Source organism: Carassius gibelio, chromosome B8 (assembly GCF_023724105.1).
Source record: "Carassius gibelio isolate Cgi1373 ecotype wild population from Czech Republic chromosome B8, carGib1.2-hapl.c, whole genome shotgun sequence".
NCBI classification, from domain to species: domain Eukaryota; kingdom Metazoa; phylum Chordata; class Actinopteri; order Cypriniformes; family Cyprinidae; genus Carassius; species Carassius gibelio.
The window spans coordinates 8,543,379-8,565,630 of NC_068403.1; the positions used below are offsets into that span (position 1 = coordinate 8,543,379).

The 22,252-nt window shown below is 36.9% G+C and overlaps 1 protein-coding gene across 4 annotated transcripts; it reads left to right on the forward strand.

The window, feature by feature from the left end:
- Positions 1-149: 149 nt before the first annotated feature.
- Positions 150-22,160, forward strand: si:dkey-21p1.3 (collagen alpha-1(I) chain). Of its 4 annotated transcripts, XM_052562715.1 has the most exons (65): positions 150-281; positions 2,402-2,497; positions 3,688-4,759; positions 5,074-5,144; positions 6,225-6,278; positions 6,421-6,540; positions 6,729-6,767; positions 6,851-6,904; positions 7,044-7,097; positions 7,936-8,043; positions 8,171-8,224; positions 8,622-8,675; positions 8,756-8,800; positions 9,166-9,219; positions 9,310-9,354; positions 9,474-9,527; positions 9,638-9,682; positions 9,775-9,828; positions 10,158-10,202; positions 10,307-10,360; positions 10,486-10,530; positions 10,988-11,041; positions 11,201-11,308; positions 11,392-11,445; positions 11,536-11,589; positions 11,683-11,727; positions 12,247-12,300; positions 12,513-12,557; positions 12,701-12,754; positions 12,837-12,890; positions 12,980-13,033; positions 13,210-13,263; positions 13,460-13,513; positions 13,754-13,798; positions 13,901-13,945; positions 14,056-14,163; positions 14,253-14,306; positions 14,418-14,471; positions 14,806-14,859; positions 14,970-15,077; positions 15,177-15,230; positions 15,339-15,446; positions 15,534-15,587; positions 15,668-15,721; positions 15,819-15,872; positions 15,970-16,023; positions 16,185-16,292; positions 16,379-16,432; positions 16,530-16,583; positions 16,678-16,731; positions 18,185-18,238; positions 18,346-18,399; positions 18,469-18,522; positions 18,600-18,653; positions 18,962-19,015; positions 19,103-19,156; positions 19,245-19,298; positions 19,385-19,402; positions 19,655-19,717; positions 19,833-19,910; positions 20,060-20,201; positions 20,292-20,398; positions 20,877-20,945; positions 21,073-21,282; positions 21,447-22,160. In XM_052562715.1, the coding sequence occupies exons 1-65, from the start codon at positions 240-242 to the stop codon at positions 21,573-21,575; spliced, it is 5,253 nt and encodes a 1,750-aa protein (XP_052418675.1). In that variant the 5' UTR covers positions 150-239; the 3' UTR covers positions 21,576-22,160. The 4 variants fall into 4 exon arrangements, 2 of the variants coding, with proteins under 2 accessions (XP_052418675.1, XP_052418676.1); XR_008154724.1 differs by lacking the exons at positions 20,877-20,945; positions 21,073-21,282; positions 21,447-22,160 and having other exon boundaries at positions 19,833-19,914; XM_052562716.1 differs by lacking the exons at positions 20,292-20,398; positions 20,877-20,945; positions 21,073-21,282; positions 21,447-22,160 and having other exon boundaries at positions 19,833-19,939.
- The last annotated feature ends 92 nt before the right edge of the window (positions 22,161-22,252 follow it).

Here is a 22,252-nt window from a genome sequence, read left to right on the forward strand (position 1 = left end):
GTGGGAAGTGTCCAAATGGCCCTGATGAAAAAGGGCCATATAGTGAGGGTCTCTAGAATTTCCTCTGGGATCTACATTGCTTATGAACTAAGCTGTGTTATAGAGAGAGTGTGTATGGCACAGCCCATCTCTGGCGTTTCTCCAGGTGCCGTTCTGTTTTAGTGGCCTTCGGAGTTCAAAGACTGATATTCCCTTACCTCCTTCTGAAGCGTTCACAGATCGGCTGCCTCTCTGAAGCCATGCAGGACTCCGAAACTCTGCTCAAACTTCTCTGCTGTGTAGTAAGTGTCTCATTTTATTCTTATACACAACAAATGCATGAAAGTAAATTTATTAAGTATTTTTTTGTTTGCAGACCTTTGTTTTTATAGTTTGTATCACTAATTGCTTTATTCTGAGCGTGATTCCTGTATTTAACCAGTTCAAATGAAGCTCTCTGTACTTCTGTCTCAGCAAGCACTGGTGAACAAATCTCCATCTGTATTTGGATGAGGTTTGAGCTCGGTGTGCATTCTGAGTGATTGATTGCCCCAGGCCAGACCTGAGGCCCTTTGTCATAAACATGATGAGGACAGGAAGAGGCTTTCAGGAACCAGAGCTTAAAACCTAAAATCCATGAGAATGTCACACGCCTGCTTGTCTTCCTTTTTAAAATCTGAATTCAGTTTATGTAGTTATACACAAAAACAGTTTAATTGAAAACGTCAGTGATAGGTCTTAACCTAGGGTACATTTAAAAAATTATTTATTCATACACCACTTCAAAACTTTGGGGTCTGGAAGATTTATTTATTTGATTTACTTACTTATTTAAATACATGTTTAATGTTACAAAAAATATATATTTAAATAAATACTATTTTTCTGATGCTACTTATAGAAAATTATTAGACTGTAATAATATTTCATATATTATTCTTTTTTAATAAATAAAAAAAATTGCTGTTCAGTTAAGCAAGAGGCTTCTTAATATATATATATATATATATATATATTTTTTTTTTTATATATATATTTTATATATAGTTTTTTTTTTTTTTTTTTTAATGTTCGACAGTTGTGAATATATATCTCAGTAACCCAACATTTTACAGTGCCAAATAAATGGCAATATCATATCCTTTGGTATATAAGTCAACACAACAAGACCACCACATCATTTTTTACTGTTTAAATCGGGGTTATTGGCAACTTACACTGCCATTCAAAAGATTGGGTTCAGTAAGATCAGCAAAAGTTCAGAAATATAATAAATACATCAGAAATATAATCAAATAACCTTTTTAAATGTTATGTTTGTTAATGGACATCATCATGATGTATCCTAAGAATAAAGCAACCATGTAGTTGCATGCACTGCAGTCTTTATAGTTTGTGAGGACCCTGATGTTTCTTGCGTAACTGTTGCCCCTGACAGCCGCCGTTGCCATAATCACAGCCCAAGTTCAATGTCGGCTTGAGCGCTGGCACAAACAGCCAATTCTCTTTGCAATGCAAACTAGCCAGTCCCTGCAACACCGCAGGCTGGATGAAATGAAAGTGAAGTTCAGAGCGCTCTGGAGCCCATGTGAGAAAAGCAAACACAGGCTGTTAAACAGTCAAAGGATTGCCTTCAGCTCAGCAGCCGCTTGAGAGAAACCTTCTAACACTGGCTTTATTAAGGCTTTACTTATGTTATTATGATGCTGAGATCGCTTCAACAGACAATTCCCATATTGCATGTCCCTTTTAAACCTATAAACAATAAATCCCCCTCCTCTGGACCTCAGAATCAATGCTAGCAGCTAATTAAACTTAATAAAATGCCATGAAATAATTCAAACATCATATCAGTATAGGAAAACAGTGGATGTTTGCAGTCTGTCACAAGCTGACAAGATGTTAAGGAGGATGGGAAAATAATAAATTATTTTCACATCTGGTCTTTCATAACAATGCCGTGACACATTGTCATGGCAACTGTGGATGTGTCTCACGTACAGTATTTGTTGCTGATAAATCAATGAAAGGTCAGTGACAAATAATGTCTTTAATACTTTATTTTGGGCTTTATTTTATTTGGAGCTGTTGTTTGTTTTACATGATTTATACAGTTTATTGGCTAGTTTATTTTAGGAACAGTTGGTTTGTAATAATTAGCATCTCTGTTTGACGTACTATAGAGTATTGATGGTTGACCTCAGCCACTAATAAAAGCTCCTTTATTTCCAATAGTTGCTATTGATTTGGTTGTATATACAGTCAGGTGTAAATACCAGGGAGGTGCATTATTATATGCTCAACAAACACATTTCCCTCTGTATGGATCTTGGGAATTTGTTGTTTTCTAGATGTCTATTATTTGCTTTCATTAGTCGAAAATCATTATCTGTAGACTGGAGATGGTTTTCATCCTTTACAGGGTATCATGCAGCAAATGATCTTTGTAGTGAGTGACCTGACTGGAGAGGACCTCGGCTGTCCTGATCTCAAATCCCACTGTGTCCAGGAGTCACAGGTAAAAATTCAGCTACACTTCATTTTTGGGAATAATGCCAAACGTGTTTATGCAACCACTACAACTGACCCAGTCTATGAGAATGAGTCACATCAAATCACAACAACTACATCTTGATTAATGAAATCCAAATAGTAGGTAAAATTTTGTCTAATTTACGGTTTAAAACTTTTCTTTTGTAAGGTACACTACTGTGCAAAATTTGGGGGTGGTAGGTTTTTAATGTTTATGAAAGAAGCCTCCTTCAAAAATGCCAGATTTGGGACTAACACAGATGTTGGGTTACATTTTTCAATTAAATGTTTAAGTTTTTAACTCAAAAGTTGGGTTAGTCCATATTTGACCCAAGGTTGGGTTGAACCAACCCAACATTTTTTTAGAGTGCAGCCTCACCAAGGATGCAGTAATGTACTGTAACATATTACTGAATTTTTTTTACATATTTTATAATGCAATTTATTCTTTGTGCTCCTGTTTTTTTGTGAAAACCGTGATGCATTTCAGGATTCTGTGATGAATAGAAAGTTCAAAAGAACAGCATTTATTTGAAATACAAATATTTTATAACATTATAAATGTCTTTACTGTCATCCTTTCTAAACAAAAGCACACTTGTTTTATTATTTTTTAACTTACAGACCACAAAATAAAAAAACAGACTTCTATTAAAATGGATCATTTAAAAAAATGCTTGGAAGACATTAAATGTGCTTCATTTAAAGGCATGCTTCTTGTGATTTTCTATAGCTTTTGTTCTATAAAAACTTTCCTTATTTAGTGGTATGATTTTTTTTGGATGTCATGATCAGATAATTGTCATGAAATATACTTGATCTGCAAATCTTTGGATTAAAGAAGATATTAATGGCACATGAATTTATCACTGCTCTATGACTGCTTCATGTTTGGTTGGAAATGTGGCTGTAGACTGTGTTTTTCCATTATGGAGATCTAGAGAGCCATGAATCAGTCAGCGTCAGTGTACTAACTTTACGAGCGGATAAAACTCAGTTTACTTTGCTCACAAAAGTGTCACTCAAGAGACTCTCTGTGTCTGATCACTGCTGTCTGGAAATCTCTTAGATATAAATGAGAGCACATTAAACACGGCTTGATTTTAGAGTTTATGTACATCATCTATATTGTGAACCATTCTATAATGCTATGTATCTGTTCAATCTTATTTCAAGGACGAAGACGAGTCTGTTGCGATGGTGGATCTAGAAGAAAAAAATAAAAAAGTGAAGACTGACACAGAAAGAAACATTCGTCCGTGCCAACATATGATGTCATTTCCTTTGTCACCTGTTGATTTAAGCGGGCCAGATTCACAGACACTAGCAAATGGATCTTTGGAAAGACTATCCAAATTAGAGATGGCAACACCGAGGTGCCTTTCTGATTCTACATATGAAATTAAATCTGAATGGACTGAAGCCTCTAGTTTTGACCAAGAGAAGGCAGGTGGAGGTGGGACATACAAGAAGAAAACTTTAATTTCGTCTCTCGCAATCCAGCCCACTGACACAACTCAATCATTTATTTTTCCGAAGAACACAAGCATGCTTGAGTCCGATCCTCAGACCGTAAGCATAAGAAATATCGATTCTACAGCAGGTAGATCCGTTTCACAATCTAAAGAGTCTTTCAAGATGAGCGCTGACGTCAAATTAGAGGTCAAAGGTCAAACTAATAAGGAGCCCTTGCAGATATTACAGTCATCTGTCATAAATCTGAAGAACAGAACAGAGCTTGCCATTTCAGTCAACTCAAACCCAGTGGAAATGTCTAGACCAGCAAAAAATGTCCATCCAACTGATATTTTAGGTACAGCCAAAGATTCATCACGGACAAAATCTGTTAAGGATTCAATCACAACTTCACTTCGAAACCTGACCCGTGCAACCATGGAAACCAGCACCGGCAGCGCCTCAGTCAATAAAGTAAAGTCACCGGAGAAGAATGAAGAAATCAGAGCCACTAGTCGACCCACGACACCGATGCAAACTCAACCCGTGGAAATGACTCAGCAAAAGCCTTTTCATCAACCTGGGAGTCCCAGTGCTGAAAGAGAGGAAGAGAGAGAGCAAGAGAAGATTAAAGATACAGATGAGGCTCCACAGATTAGACAAGAGGATCTCAGATATAGAAGTGAGCAAAAAGTGACTGAAGTATCAGAGACTGATGATTGTTATTCTGGTGATACTGCTGCCTGTTCAGGACGTCCTACCACTGTGCCAAATACAACAACAGAGACCCACTGTAAGTAAAAAAAACCAGTCATTTTATGAAGCTGAAGTGTGTATGTTTTAAATTCTGTAATATTTTATCCTTTCCAAAATTAATTTGTATGTAAGCCATTTGCCTAGTATTTTAATTCCACAAATAATATTTTTTTTATTATAATATATATGTATAATAATATATTTGTTTATCATTTGTGCTGATTTGGTGTGGAGATAATTTATTACAGGGGAAGGTGAAAAAACTCTTAATAGATGCTGATGTACAATATGTGGATAATGTCTAATTTGGCTTTTTATTATTATTATTATTATTTATTTTATTTTACACAGCCAATCAGATGCACAGAAACATAAACAGAGAAGGAGGTCTAGTACACACATCGGGTTTCAGAGGCCTAATGGTAAGAAACGTACTTATCTCTGTAATAATCCATTAATATTACATTATCTTTGCGTTGATGTTTGTCAGTGAAATGAAAGGCTTCACTGTCTATTGAGAGTGCTGTATGGTTTACATAATAATGCTGGTGTTTATGAGTCTCTGCCAGATATACTATTATACTGACAACTTCACATATCTTTTCCAATTTTAAATGAAAGAGAAATGCAGTGTTTTGTAGAAAGGTGAAGATCATTACACCCTTAAATATATGAAGGTTTCTATCATACAATATTCTTGAATACAGTTTATCAATATAGCTAGATGGTTGTTTTGAAGGAAAATCCTCTTCTCTATTTTCTAATACTGTGATTCTCACTCACATGGTCATCTCAAGCCCATCGCTAGCCTTTATAGGAAATTGAGTTTGCAGAGGCATTATTCAATTAAGTGTGGAGAAGAGGAGAAGGAGGGTCATTTACCTCCAGTGAATGGAGCTTATGAACAAGAACTGACTTATTGTATGACACTGAGAGAGAAATATTATCCTGAGAAGAGGAACAGGATTACAGGAATTATTTAATAATACCAATGCTGGGAGAGAGAATGAATGAACAGGACTGACACTGTGTAGGCCTTCCATTTTTAACCATTTTAGTGTTTTTACTGCACTTCTTGACCATTAAACTGTTAATCTGTTTATTTCATTATGCAGTTGTTATGTAAATTCTTAAATGCTTAAGCAGTGTTATAATCACTTTACTGAGGATAGAAAGGGAGAGAGATGTAGTTGCAGTGAAGCAACATTAGCTGAGCACTTGCGCCTCCCTGTGGTTTCAGTGTGTCTCTACAGAACTGATGTCTACTAGATATTATACTCATATTAGATAGATAGATAGATAGATAGATAGATAGATAGATAGATAGATAGATAGATAGATAGATAGATAGATAGATAGATAGATTGATTGATTGATTGGTTGAATTATATTATATTATATTATATTATGTTATGTTATATTATATTATATTATATTATATTATATTATATTATATTATATTATATTATATTATATTATATTATATTATATTATAATTATAGGGGCATCCCGGCCCACCTGGCTTGCCAGGTCCTCCAGGTGAAAAAGGAGACAAAGTATGTATTAATCATTTATTATCTCGAATCATAAATTCATTTCAAAAATTCGAAAGATTTTTAATAAATCTTGTCTTTTTGTAAAATATTGTTTGCAAAATCTTGTCATGTATATTTTAATGGGTGTTTGGGTGTCACACAGGGGTATGAGGGCGTTATGGGCCGGACGGGCCAGACAGGGTACAGGGGACCGATCGGACCACCTGGCATGCCTGCTATTGTAGTCTGGTACACATCGGAAGAAGAATGGCAAGCATTCAAGGTGCATACCAATATTTGTGCAAATTTTTTGCCAATTTTAGATTTATTTTTTGCTACCATTTATTCTGAAAACATACAACTTAAGTACCTGATTCTATGATGAATAGTTGAAATTCATCTGTTGCGTACATGCTTACAGTCCTCAAAAACACTTATTATATCTGATTATACTTTTCATTTTGCTTCCAGAAAAATAAATTCTACAAAAAACTAGTGTCGTTGTGGCCGGTGAGTTAATGAGAGCTTTACTGGAGCTGCATCAGTACACTGCAGATTCAAATATTTGCTCCCAAACTTTTTTTTTTTTTTAGAGAATGAAGGGATTACCAGGACCTCTGGGACCGTATGGACAGCCTGGACCACCGGTAACTATAAATATATTTTTGGACATATCATCTATAATTTCCACAAACTGTCGGTGCCAGTGACAATGGAACCAAATTCCTTATGTGTGTGTGTGTGTGTATATATATGAACATTCTGTGATATAATTATATTTTTCAGGGCCCTCCTGGAGTTCCAGGCAAACAGGGAAGGAAGGGAGAGCAAGGCAAACTCGTAGGTATCTCTTTCTCCTCTCTTCATCACACAATAATCTCTGGCAACTGAAAATTGCTAGGTCACCATTACATAGAGAAACATGGTGTGTAGTGTGATCAAACCATGTGGAGACTTGAGATGGGTTAGAAAGAATTTGACAAGCTCAATGGGTCAACAAGCGTGCAGTCAACAAGAGTCACGCTGTTCAGATACTCAGCTGATTCAAAAGCAAAGACATGCTATGTTTGACTCATGCAGGATTGTTGCTATTTAAATCATAAGAGCAGTTCAATCTTTGGTGTCAAGGGACAAGTGTGATCAAGATGAAATTCATCTGAACTCCTGTTGGCTAACTCCTCATTTATAAGCTTTTGTAAATTCAATAATTATTTAACTGGTTTTATAAAACCTTACACATTTCATCTTAATAATACAATAATACAACCTGCCACTGATGAAAAATAACAAATCATGTTTCTTGGCTGTAATGTAACTTAAACACACGCTAACTTAAAAGAAAAGAAAGCTCCCTTTTTTAAGAAAATACAACAACAACAACAACAACACTCTTAGAGATCATTTGAACTGATTTGTAATCAGTTTCAGTTCAGGTAAAATGTTTTAATTAAAGTTCTGTTTTTTTTTATTATTCTTAAAAGTAAAGAGTCTTCCTCTAACAGAGTTGGGCTATATGGCAATAATGCTTCACTCTGATTGGTATTAAGAGACCATTCATTTGCAAGTAAAGAACTACTGTGAAAAAATGTCTTTGTTAATGCTATAAAGCTTATCTATAAATGTTGATAAGGAGACTGAACCACATGTTGTTCTATCTGTATCATTTGTCATGTTCTAGGGAAGAATAGGACCGGTTGGAATGCCAGGGTCACCTGGGAGACCAGGACCAGAGGGCACAGCTGGGAAGGATGGGGAGACGGGCTCTCCAGGACCACCTGGGGAGGATGTAAGACTTATGGGAATCTCAGTGCTCCATATGCATCTTTTCAAAGTGATTTAAGTTTTAGTAGGGTTAAATATATTGCATATTTTGCCTATAATTGCATACATTCATCTATGTGATCTTTCTGTAGGGCCCAAAAGGTTATGCGGGAGAGAAGGGCAGTAAAGGGGAGCTGGGTGAGTGGGTAAGAATGACCAGGGTTTTTCTGTGGTTAATGAAATAACTAGTCCCTCATGGAACCTGTGCTTACAGAACTCCAGTAAAAACTGCACAGTCTTCCACAGAACTGGAACTTCTATCATATATTCAGTTCTGCAAATCATTTGACACGTTTGTTGCCAGCTATTTTGAAAATTGACATTTACCAATATTGAATTATATTCTGCAGAAGTCTGCAAATTCCATTCGGGCCTAGCCGTAACATAACATAATCTAAATATCCAAGACCTAAACTGGAGTCCACTACTGCCACACAGCGTGTTTATTTGACATCTCAGCCATAAATCAAAATAAGTGATTGATTTTATCACACTTCGTATTTAATTATGCACATTTAAAGAAATTGTATCTGGTGTGTTCAGGGGGATCTTGGTGAACAGGGGCCTCAGGGAACCAAAGGAAGAAAAGGAGAGAAGGTAAAATGTTGCTCCTGCTCTCCTGACTTTCACTAGATAGTGATGATAATATCAATGACCAGCAAACTCTGTTTCTTTAGGGAAAAAAGGGACAGAAGGGCCTAGCAGGGGTAGTAGGATATATTGTGAGTAACATATTTCTGTATTTCTGTAATTTCTTTATGAAGCAGATATTCTGTCTGTCTGTACGTACAGAACACTACCATTCAAACGTTTGAGAATGATATCTCGAACTGATATTGGTATTGAGATTTTTTACTATTTTTGAAGGACATCTCTTATGCTCACCAAGGCTGCATTTATTTGGTGAACTATACAGTAAAACATTCATATTATTACAATTTAACATAAATGTTCTCTATTTTAAAAGATTTAAAAATTAAATTTATTTCTGTAATAGCAACGCTGAATTTTCCATTAGATGAAGATATTACAAGGTCAAAACAACTCTATGACATTCTTTAACAAACAATATATTTTCCATACAAAGGGGCCACCTGGACCTAGAGGACCACGGGGAATCATGGGGCCGCCTGGACCACCCGTATGTGCTAAACTATCATTTCCGTTGTCCATATAAAACATGCAAAAACGATGAGCAATCTGATTGTTTTTGTAATAATCTCTGACACAGGGACAGGCAGGGGGGCCTGGGTTCACTGGATCACCAGGACCACCCGTATGTTACAAAAATGCATTTAATATTTATAATATTTAAAAATAGATACTTTTTAATTATTACATATCATCTCTCAATTCTTTGATGTTCAGAACTTGACCTTTGACCTCTCTTTACAGGGTCTTACGGGCCCAAGAGGGTTGAAGGGAGTTCCAGGCGTCAACGGACCCCCTGTAAGAAACACTCTAGTATTTATAAGCTCCAATCCTTCATCATCATCATTCCAGTAATCACAAATTATTAGGAAAACTGACTAGTACATAATACTGATTCTCTTTTATAGGGACAACTTGGTGAGATGGGGCCAAGGGGACCACTTGGCAAACAAGTAAGCCAATCTTTTATTTCCAAAGAGTTTTTTTTAAAACAAAAAAATAAAAAAAGCTCTAGAAAAAATTAATGTGCCATTATATATTACAGGGAGAGGAAGGACCTGATGGTATTATCGGTATTCCTGGTGTTCCTGGACCCCAGGTGCTGTAGACTATGCATTTTACCTTTCTCATTTACATAATATATTCGTGTGCTCTTGGTCACCATGATTACATGCATAGTATTCAGGATCCATAATCTGTTTAAGACATTATTCTGAAATGAAGTTTCTATCATAGTCTAATATAACTGGATGTTGTAATCCATATTGTAATATTGTACTTATGCTGGAAAATTTGGAATATGTCCCAATTCTTATATTAATCTGCATATGTATTTGCATGTTAATGTAGTCATTGAGTCTGTTCTCCTCTCTTTCCTCTCTCAAACTGTTATGTCTAACTACACTCATTACCGAACAATCTATTCAGGGAAAACCAGGGGGCGATGGACCACCAGGTCAAAAAGGAGACCCTGTATGTGCATCTCATTTTCTAAGAACTTTGAAATTCACATTTGAAATCTCATTTTGATTTTCCTACATTTACCTGAGGCACATGAGTATTTCTTATTCAAACAGGGAGATGTGGGAATTGAGGGAGACATTGGGAGTCCAGGACCACCGGGTCTAAAAGTAAGCCTGTGGTTCACTCAATAATTATTTTACAGTCTTTTTAGATATCTCTCATATTCTTTTGATACCCCAGTCCGCTTATATTCTAATGCAGCAATATACATAAAGCCACATTCTTGTTTCAGGGCGCCAATGGAACACCAGGAAACCATGGGCCTTCAGGTGATCCAGTAAGATGATTTCAAACCGCTCCTTGATTTTTTACATGTCTGGTTATTGTAAGACATTTTTGTTTAAACATTATGTTTAAGAACGAGTTTTATTTTGTAGAAGCTGCTGGTGAAGCAATATATTTATTTCAGTGTGTAGTTAGTGAGGCTACACAATTAATTGATAAATAAAATCTAAATTGTGATGTTGGCTCAATTATTAAAACTTAAATGGTTTGAATATACAATCAACACTTTCATTGTGTTGTGAGAGGTGACTTTTATATTGTATTTTAATGCTGTTTTTGTTTTTTGACATTTATGAGCAGCAGCATGAGATGTTGAGATGATATTAAATATTTTCATGTAACAAGTCACATATATATAGTGATTTGGAATATTTCTATGCACTAGAGAAAACAATATAATGGTTTTGGGATAATTATGTTTGTTGTCTTTGGCTGTCTGTAAACTTCAGGGTTTGAAAGCACAGCGTGGGATGAAAGGAGATTCTGGCCAAAAAGGAGATTTAGTGAGTTCACTAAAGCATTTACAAAAGCTCTGGCCAAGTAAACAACACTTTTTATTTAGAGCCAGATGTAATCTGTTCTCAGACTAAAAATAAAAAAACCCAGAGAACTAGCCGAAAGAACTAATCAATCCTTTCTTATCTGTGGCTTCTCTTTGTCAGGGTCCTCCGGGGCTGACAGGTAAACAGGGATTCAGAGGCAGAGGAGGGCAGTCGGGTGTACAGGGAGAGACTGGCCCTACTGGACCTGCTGGTTTACCAGGGCCCACGGTGAGCGCGGTGGCTCTTTTAACTGGTTAAAAACTGACTCACTGGAAGCCAGCCGCTTAGTCATTACATTGCTTTTATTTCAGGGCTATGATGGATCTGTTGGAGATCCGGGGAGACAGGGAAGAGATGGACCTAAGGTACAGTACTGTAATTCACTATTTGTCAAAGGAATCTAATATAATGCTATTCCATAAAACCCAGTTACCTTATTTAAATGGCATCTTTAGGGAGAGAGAGGCCACCCTGGTATCCAAGGTGCTTCTGGACCACGAGGAGACAAGGTGATTGATAATTGTTCACAATGTATTTTTGACAAAAGGCATACATTAGATATCACATAATTTCAATAAGACAACATTATTTGACTTTAAAAGGGCCGGGCAGGCCAAGGGGGATTCACTGGTTTTCCAGGACCTTTGGTAAGTATGATTTCTTAAATAAAGCTGAAAGTCATAACTACAAAGGCAAGGACACCAGTTTATGAAATCAGATCATTTTGAGTAGATTTGTCTGATCATAGCACCCCTAGTGGTCATTTTAGGAAACAAAGTCTATCGATAGATTCAGTGTTTTGTAGCATCATATATATTTGTTTAAGTTGTTGTTGTTGTTATGTTTTTTGTCTTTATGTATATGTATATATATATATATATATATATATATAGAGAGAGAGAGAGAGAGAGAGAGAGAGAGAGAGAGAGAGGAGTTTAGTTTTAGTTCAGTAAATTTACAATTACCTTTGACTACTTAAACCCACTATTACATTTGACCAGTAGGTGGCACTGCAAACTGCAAACAACATGCAAACATTCATTCAATTTTAGGGCCTGTAGACTTGGGAAAATTATAAGAAAACAAAAAAAAAAATATGAAAACAGATGCCTGTGTACCTTGGACTAAAGAGAAAAGCCATATTTCCAAATGTTTTTATTTTACAGGGGGAGATGGGAAAATCAGGAGAACCAGGACCTGAAGGAGAGCCCGGTATTAAGGTTCCCTTGTACACCAAATCATTACTTTTTTAAATATTCATGCCATGAGAAACTCATGCCATGACTTTCATGATTTAGTAAGGTTTGATCATAATTTCCTTGTTCCTTTCGTCAGGATTATTTCAGTTACAACAGAAAATCCCATTCATGCTTATGGCCTAATTAACCCTATATATCAGGTTACTTAAATTTTTCATTTTTTAATGGGACAGGGAAGAACAGGGGTCCCTGGAGGAACCGGATTTAAAGGTCAAAAGGTAAACAGAGTTCCCTAATGATTAGTCTAATACTATAACATTCAATGTCACAACAAACTTAGCATAGCATTGCTTAACTACACCATTGACTATGGTGGATTAGAATCCATCTTGGCAAAGTCATGATGCTTATGATTATTTAGGGACTGCAGGGTGTTTCAGGGAGCAGAGGACAGGACGGCATTCACGGTGCAACTGTAAGAGCCACACATACACAATGTTATACAGAATTCCCTGTTAGTTTGCTTCATTAGCCACTAAAGGTAATTTGTGTTACAGGGATCGATTGGACCACCAGGATCAGATGGAGGTAGAGGACCTCATGGTCCCCGGGTAAGACCGCCTCTTATTGTTTCATGCTATGTTAGACAAACTTTATACCGACATGGACGAACAACTGATTAAATCTGATGTCTGAGCAGGGTTTACAGGGAAGACCTGGTGCACCAGGAATCCAAGGTCCCGTTGGAAAAAGTGTGAGTTTTATTTTCCTTTCCTGATTGACAGGATTTCCAAACCCTTCAGTCTCTTAGTTATGTAACTCTCCATCTTGTGGTATATTTAGCTGTTAAAAATGTCATAGTTTGCCAATTCTGACATTACAGTCTAAGAATATGACCTACAGCACAATGCTATTAAATACTTTTTAAAGGGGGAACCAGGGAGCTTGGGACTCACTGGCAAACCTGGAAAGCCTGGAATCAGAGTAAGTACTGATTTCATAAAAATCTGACCGAATTTTATATTACAGGACACCCAGTTCTTTAAATCAGACTTTGTCCGAATTTGGATTTTGTTTGTTTTCCTGTGCTCTTTTATTACAACTGGCAATGCATTTGATATGGCTAGGTCAGTCTTAATAGTTTTTTTTTTTACGATATTGCGTGGTCTGTTTTCCTCAGGGTGTCAAAGGCAGAGAGGGTTCAGAAGGGCTTCACGGCAGTCCTGGAGAGAAGGTTAGTGGTTTATGTAAAATGAACCAGTCACATCATGTGACACACCATATGATGACAAAATGTAATGCAATAAAAAGCTGAAAACATTATTAGCTACATTTAACAGTGATCAGCAGCAGAAGCAAAAGTTTCCTTTCATTTTTTTGTGTTCAAATCAAACCTCCTTTCATTCATAAGCCATATGTTCTACTGTCTGTTCTCTTCCGGTAATTTAAATCTAATCTTTTCATCTGATATTAGGGGAAAAGTGGTCCTGAGGGGCCCAAAGGAAAACCTGGTCAGCCAGTAAGTGCTTTATAGGTTGTATATATTTAATTTTTTTCCTCATTCATAAACATTAAACTGTAGGTTTAAAAACTCTATCAATTTGTCGATTTTTCTGTCTAGGGTCCTCGAGGCCTACCAGGAGAGAAGGGCTACAGAGGACCTGCTGTAAAGAATACATTTAACAGACATTTGCAATCATGATGTAATAGCAGGAATATTACTATGTGTTTATCTAGTTAGTAATTTGAAACATCTGTAAATATAATCTTCTAAAGGGCCCACAAGGAAACATAGGCCAGTGGGGTGAGACAGGTCTGCAGGGGCCGGTAGGAAATCAAGGGTCCAGAGGACCGCCGGGGCCACAAGGAGTGTCTGGGTACCCAGTATGTGTTTTTGGGTTATTTGGTTTATTGTTGCGAGGACTGAGGGAAGGTTTCAGCTCTAACCATATATTGTATTCTCTGTCTTTCAGGGTAAAGATGGACCACCTGGACCCCTCGGACCTCCAGGAGATAAAGGTGATAAGGTTGGCTGTTTTTTGTTTAAGTTTTATCTTCATTGTAATTTTGGAAAATGTATTGGTTCTTTCACCGTGGCCTTGTATGAGATCTTTTGTTTATAAATGTATTGGTCAAAGGGACTGAGAGGAGCCAGTGGGCTGAAGGGAGTTGCCGGTATCGACGGTGAGGAGGTAAATTCTGCTTTTATTAATATTAATGCAAAGTTGTCTGTTTTGATTGTCCTAATTAGGTGGTTTGTGAACCATCCACATTTAAACTGCCTTTTAAAAATTTTGGTCAGTAGGTTTTTCTTTTATTCAGCACAGCTGCATTAAATGTTTAAAAATTTAATTCATAAACAGTTATTTTTAGTTGTAATAATATTTCACAATATTACAGTTTTTATTGTATAACTGAGCAAATAAATGCTGCCTTGGTGAGCATAAGAGGCTTCTTTCAAAAACATAAAAAAGCCTAATGACTTCAGATTTTTAGTGGAAAATGAAATGGGTAACCATTTTGTAGGGCTCAGGGGGTGAATCTGGAGCAGTTGGACCAGCAGGAAGCAAAGGCTTGTCTGTGAGTACAAATCCTCTGATGCTGTATGTTTGCCATCTCCATTTCATACATGTACATTGTGTTATGGTGTTTTATGTAAATGATACACAGGACAGAACTGTCGGTTGTAGGGTGAGAAGGGTAATGAAGGATCTTTTGGTGATCGTGGCCCAAAGGGAATCCAAGGAGAGAGTGGAAATCAAGGACCAACTGGAGTCAAAGGACAAAAAGGACGAGAAGTAAGAATGCTGATCTGATTTTTGATTATTTCTTAGGTACAAAATACCATAAATTATTAACAAAAAGATGTTTTGTGTTTGTTTGTTTTTGTTTGTCAGGGGTTGAGTGGTGCTCCAGGACAGAAGGGAGATCCTGGATCCCCTGGTGAAAAAGTGAGTTTTTTTATATAAAATTTACACAGGTGTTTGAGTGAAATAGTCAAATGCATTGACATATTCTTATTGCTGACATGTTTTCTGTGTGTTTTTGTTTTTACTCAGGGTCAGACAGGTGTGAGAGGTTACTCTGGATTGATAGGAAAGTATGGTCCTGGAGGGAACATGGGCAAATCTGGTGAAAAAGGCGACAAAGGTCTACGTGGACTTCTTGTGGGTACCACTTCCTCTTTTATAGCTAATGGAGCCTATGAAAAAATATATTTATTTTGTTATTTCAATGCTCTATTGGTATTATAGGGCGCTGCAGGAACAATTGGGCCACCAGGTCCTAATGGTGCTATTGGGTTACCGGTAAGTTAGGTTTAATATATTTGATTTATTGTATATTTTTTGATATACATTTGGCATTAATTTATTCCATTTAAATTTAGGGTTTGCCAGGAAAAAACGGATTTGTTGGACAAAGTGGAAAATTTGGACCAAAAGTATGTTTTTATTAATATTATTTTTTTTTTTTACTGATAAGACTTGACTTTACACCATCTTATGAGTAAGTGCATCTGTTGTTTTTGCCCCCTGCAGGGAGAACCTGGAGTTAAAGGGAATCCAGGCAGCCCTGGGAAGATTGGATCAATGGTAAGTTTTTAACTTCGAAGATGCATGCATTATTTAGAAAATGTTGCCTGGTTGCCTTACTGACCTGAATTTGTTGAATCTTGCATGTTGTTTACAGGGCGTTTCAGGCCCAAGTGGGAAGAAAGGAGAGCCTGGAACAAGAGGCAGAATGGTGAGATAACACTTTACAACCAGATTGGTTTCCGATTCTAAAGAACAAAATATGAAGCATTTGCTATAAAAAAAAAAAAGGACAAAGGCATTTCACACTGGCATACATTATGCTCAAATGGGTAGTGTTAACATATCAAAATGATCTTTGCTCCTGTCTAGGGGCCAATGGGTCAGCTGGGAGCTGTGGGTCCTCGCGGACTAAAGGGAAAACTAGGATCTTCAGGGCCTTCAGGGGAAAAAGGAGTCAAGGGTCAACCAGGGCCAAAAGTGAGTGGCTTAATTTTTCGCAGACGTATCATTAAATCTGGCCATTTATTGTCTTAACCAGTTGTTTTTGTGATTCTTTCACACAGGGGATGAGCGGTACTCCTGGAAGGAGAGGAAGTAAAGGTGTTGTAGGAAAGCCAGTGGGTTCATGCATTTTTAGGCTTTTATTGTCTTGATAATCTGCAACTTAAAATAAAATAAAAAGTTCATACATGGATATGATGCATTATTGTCTAGGGACCTCAAGGACCAAAAGGGAAACATGGTAATCCTGGTCTACCTGGAAAGCCAGCAAGTATCCCTAATACAAATGTCTAAACCATCTGACTATTTTATTTTATGATTGTGCCAAACATGATTGACTTTTACACTAACATTATTTTAGGGACGTAGTGGTACAGATGGATTGTTGGGAGTTATTGGCACTGAAGGCGACCCAGTGAGTAGCTTCCTTTTATTCATATTTTACAGTAGTGCTTACAAATGCAAACTCAATGCTAGTCTTACATGTTGGCTTGTGTTGTTTGGTCTTTTATGTCATTTCCTGTTTCCTGTGTGCTTCGTAGTCAGTTTGTAGTTTGGTTGTTTGTCGTTCCTCCTTGATTAGTTTCCTCAGGTGTGTCTTGTTATCTTGATAAGCTTGTTACCCCTTGCTTATTTATACCCCTGTGTTTCCTCGGTTCATTGTCTGGTGTTGTTCTCCATGGATGAACCGTGTGTTTGTTGTAAGTTCTGTTTTCCTTTCCCACATTTGGTTTGATCTTGCTTGGATTTGTTAATGTTTGCACCTGGATCTAGTGGTGGGCAGAGGGAGGCTTCATGAAACACTGAAAAAGTCGAAGCAAATGTCCAGAGGATTCTAAACAATTAGACACCTATCTCTTTTCAAGTATTACACTGAAACAGCATTGATAGGGAATCAGTTAAGCGAATTGACTACTTCTAACATATATGTTATGCTTGTGGTTTAACCATGTGGGCTGGGGTAGTGGTAAGTGTGCATGACTGGCATGTTATCAGAACCTGTGACTTTAGGTTTGAATCTGGGGTAAAGCATAAATATTTGAAAGTTATTTGTTTTTATTGTTCTGTTCCTGTAATGTGTTGTAACCTCTCTCGGACAACTGAATGAATGTTATTTTGGTCACGAAAGAATGTACATTAATAATCAATCAAGTCACAACGCCTGGCATTTTTTACATGTAAAGATTTTTATACAAATATATTATTTGTTCTGCTGCATTAACTCCACTTTTATACTCTCAAAATGCTTGTGATGTTTTGAATCACCTTAGTCTCGTGAGATGGGTGTTTTGAATCACACCTAAGAGCAGTCTTTCGAAACATCTGCGCTTTAAGATTTCGACACCATGTCGAAAAATTGGTTTTGCATCAGCCATCCATACCTGGACCCTGCTTTCCCTCATTCTGAAGCAGCCAAACTACCGTTGGGTTGTTATTGTGTAGTTGTTAGGGTGTTCTGAATATTTGCTCTATAGTTATGAGGGTGATCTGGGCCCTAAATGATGTTCTTGTTAACAAGGTTCGGGAGGAGCGCGTCAGATACTTAACCTAATCAACACAGGTGTACCAGTAATCTAGTAATCAATCCCACAGTATAAATATCGCTGACTTACCTCTATCCATTGATGGTTAATCAGCATCCCTCCTCCACCCCATCTCCTCACTTCGAGTTCACTTTATAATTAGACGGGGAAGGGGGGGGTACTCTAGGTTCGGGCCATTCCCGAGCTCGGAGCCCTTCCCCGGACAGCACGCCAAATACGCATACCATACCTCAGCTAATTATATGTAAGCATGAACTTGTGAATTGCTTAATGGTAAATATTGTATGAACATGAGCATTTACTACCTTACTGTACAACTTGCAGGGTGACATTGGTTTCCGAGGACCTCTGGGGAAACCAGGTTCTCCAGGTAGTGCTGTAAGTAAGTTTTCTTTTTTTACAGACTATTTGAATCATTTATTAAATAATATTGGTTTTATATTATGGTCATGACGTTTGGCATGGTTTCAAAAACAAATTCAAAGGGTGCCCCAGGAACACCGGGTTTGCAAGGGAGTCAAGGAGTACATGGGCCAAAGGTAATTTCCTTTCTGTCTCTTTAATAGTTGTTTCCCACTAGAGTCAATTTACCAGCCTTTTCATCACAGGGCGGTGTAGGACCGAAAGGGAAACCAGGACCCACTGGGCTGATAGGACCAAAGGTAATCAAATCAAAGTCATTGTTCTGCCTTCCACAATCCATAAGGATTTTAATTTTATAAAGGTTTTTTTTACTTAGGGGATTCCGGGACTTCAAGGTGAAAAGGGAGATGTTGGACAAAAGGGACCAAAGGTATCACTGTATCCACTGACTATAGACAACTGTTTTAGCTTCTGACATAATAAATAATGTTAACCCTGGTAAGAATAATGGTAAAAAACAGAGGCCTAAACTGAGCAAAAATATGCAATTCGTTGCAGTAGCTGATATTTCTGTGGCCAAAACGTTAGATGTAGGCTATTTGGAATTATACTAAAAGAATAATCTGTTAATAAGATGACAGAAAGCATGTAGTAGATTGTGTACAGCAGGTTTTTCAGCAAAGTTGTGATCATATTGGTCACTTCAAGGCCTTGCTCATTGCTCAATGTAATATACAGGGCCATGTTGGTATAAGAGGATTGCAAGGGCCCATCGGACCACCAGGAGAAAAGGTAAGTTCAAATGAAACATAGAAAGCACATCAAAAACAACCAGTTGCTTTTCTTTCCCGTAGTTAGGAATGTTCATTCATCTTGCAGGGAAAGCAAGGTGTTCCAGGGTACAAGGGACAGCCTGGGCAGAAAGGCATACAGGTGAATAACTGCCTGCTGTATTTTTGTGAACATATTTACTGTGAACTTTGATTCTTTATTCATATTTTAAATATGTTATTTGTTGCAGGGGGAAGCTGGTGCTCGTGGGCCTCCTGGTGGCAAAGGACTCCCTGGTTCACCTGTATGTCTCTTTGTAAACACATTGACCAGCTTTATCTGCTTTAGAACAATAGAATAGATGACACAGTTTCTTGTTTTGCTCGACAGGGTCCAACTGGAAGGAAGGTACAGTATGTACTAAAATTGTAGGTGTGGTTGTAATAAATATAGTCCTGCTTATCTTTGCCCTGTACCTGAACCAAGTAGGTACAATCAAACTGACCTGCAGTGCCTTGGCATGCAATATTTTAACAGCAGTATACAGTAAGGTGACACAGAAACATTGGAAATATGGAATTTGAAATTTGATTTTGACCTCAAGTATATTAAGCTTAATAGAGTTAAATGTGGTTTCTTAAGTATTGTTTATATGAACAGGGTATGAAAGGAGTTCAGGGAATATCAGGACAGAAAGGTGTGAAAGGTCAGAGAGGACTTCCTGTAAGTGGAATAGTTTTAATTTCACACTTTAACTTTACTGTCATACTTATATTATGCCTTTTTAAGAGATTGTGTCTTAATCTTATATTCTGGCTCACTCTCGCCATCTAACAAGGGAAAACCAGGTGTTCCCGTCCAGCAGATACCAGGGCGTCATACTCCACCTCATGCTCCAAGAAGAGGTTTACAAAATGTTGGTACAAACTCAAGCAGTCAGCCTTGGTTTGTTGAGCACTGAAACACTTTTTATTGTCAAATATAGAGGGAAATGTGGGGTTGGGTAGCAGGCCTAAGATTAAGTTTTTAATTTACTGATCGATTGTCTTTGCATATTCTTTTCAGAAAGTAAGGTTATTATCCAGAAATTCTCGATTTGATAACCCTGAAGAAGTGATTGAGGAAAATAGCCGCTTGCAAGGCACAAAAGACAGCCCAGCAACCACCTGCAGAGAACTCCATCTCATCCAGCCTCACCTCAGAGATGGTGAGCAGACTCCAGACTCATGTGGCTCTTGTTTTTAAAAAAAATTTAATCATAGACTGGACATTTAATTTATTGTTATCCTGTTTATAGGGCACTACTATATTGATCCAAACCATGGATGTCCATTTGATGCTCTCCATGTGTTCTGTAATTTTACTGCTGGTGGTCTAACTTGTGTGTCTCCTGTCCGGTCTAAAGTAAGAAGGATTTTCACAGTCAGTTTTCAATTTGGTGATTCTAAGATCTTTAAACTAATGTTTTTCTTAACTTTCTTAACAAAAGTGGGATTTAAAAATGTAAAGATATTATTTATTGGCCGTTATTATTATCATACTTCAAAAAGGGATTTTCAGTTTAATGCCACATAAGAACCACTTTTGGTTTCCCAAAGAACCCTTCAGTAAACCAATCTTAAAAGAACCATTTATATAATATATATATATATATATATATATATATATATATATATATATATATATATATATAAGAATATTCTGTGGAATGGAAAGCTTATGTTTAAGATTCTTCATGGAACCATATGGCAATAATATATATATATATATATTTTTAAAGATATGTGCCAGTATGACAGATTAAAATTTACAGTTGTTTTGTGTAGATATACTGTTATATTGAATATAATACTAGTGTTTATATTTGCGGTGGTTTTATCAGATCTCAGGGATGTGGCCATCAGAGGACGGATCTAAAAAGTGGTTTAGCGAGCTTCAAAGAGGCTTCAAGGTAAATGACTGAACTTGCTGAATTGGGTGTTTTGTTTCTATGGAAACAGTGCTGTGAATATCATAATTTTTATTAAGAATAGCAGGCATTTTAATGAATGTAATTTATTGATTATTGCGCTCCACAGTTTGAGTACAGAGATCTCGATGTTGTCCAACTGCGATTCCTACGGTTACACAGCACCTCTGCCACACAAAGCATCAGCCTGACATGTTCTAAAAAACACGGGCCCACTGCTAAACACCAGGATACCACCAAGAGAGTGTTACGCTTATGGGGAGACTCCAATGAAGAAATCCATCCATCCCACGTCCTCATATCACAACATGGTTGTGAGGTTAGAAGCAATCTTAGGGCATGTAATTAGTGTAGGAAACTTCAAAACAGGTTTTCTAAACAAGAAGTTTACAATAAATGGCACACATCCAAAATATGCAATGTAAAGTAAAACTATTCCATAACAGGAGGTCATCAGGTATTTTCCCTGCCTTATCTTTGCAGGTAACAGCACAGGTGAGGGTTCTCGGGAATTCTGAGCTCCACGGAGGAGACATACAACTCCTTCCCATAAGAGATGTTCTTTTGCAGGGTGGAGGAGAAATCGTCCTTGGTCATTTGTGCTTTTTATAGCATCTTTCCAAAAACAGATTCCATTCACAGAGCACCTGGAAGGAGTGCATTGTTCCCATGGGACATGCCCTACAATTAGGCTTTGAATATTGTATAATAATTTAAGGTAGATTATGATTAGTGAATTTGTTCTCCGGGTTTATATTATTTAGATTTCTGATACACTGCAAGTACTGTGTGTGAGAGCATGTGAATTTATTTAGACTTGTGTGTCAGTGTGTTGTGAGTATTTATGTAATGATTTATTTATGTAAGTTTGTAAGAATTTATGGAGGAAAAAATCATTTATTAAACCTTACACGTATCTTCTTCTTCTTTTTTTATTAAATTGATATAAAAATTGTAGAAATATAGAAATTTAATTATAGAAATATAATTAAATTCACAGTATTTTTGCCATCATCCTGAATGATGCAATAAACATCCCCTGTATAAGTAAATTTTTAATATATATTTTTTTTACTGTATTTAAAACTAGGCATCATTTCACATACATTAGTGAATTTGAATGTGTCACATAAATAATTTGGGGCATCAATGAGTGACTAGATTAGGATCTAACCATATAATGTCTTCGTTCTCCATAAGCTGTTAATAAAACACATACAACTAAATTATAAGCACATCATTTGACATTTGTATTTGGGGTGAAAAATGACCTGGGCATATATTCTTGA

Excerpts from the sequence above, each read along its gene's own strand:
- si:dkey-21p1.3 (XM_052562715.1), top strand. The coding sequence starts at position 240 with ATGCAGGACTCCGAAACTCTGCTCAAACTTCTCTGCTGTGTA. Across the intron at positions 6,905-7,043 it reads ATGGACAGCCTGGACCACCG|GGCCCTCCTGGAGTTCCAGG; the intron begins GTAACTATAAAT and ends TATATTTTTCAG. Across the intron at positions 13,034-13,209 it reads AAGGTCCCGTTGGAAAAAGT|GGGGAACCAGGGAGCTTGGG; the intron begins GTGAGTTTTATT and ends TACTTTTTAAAG.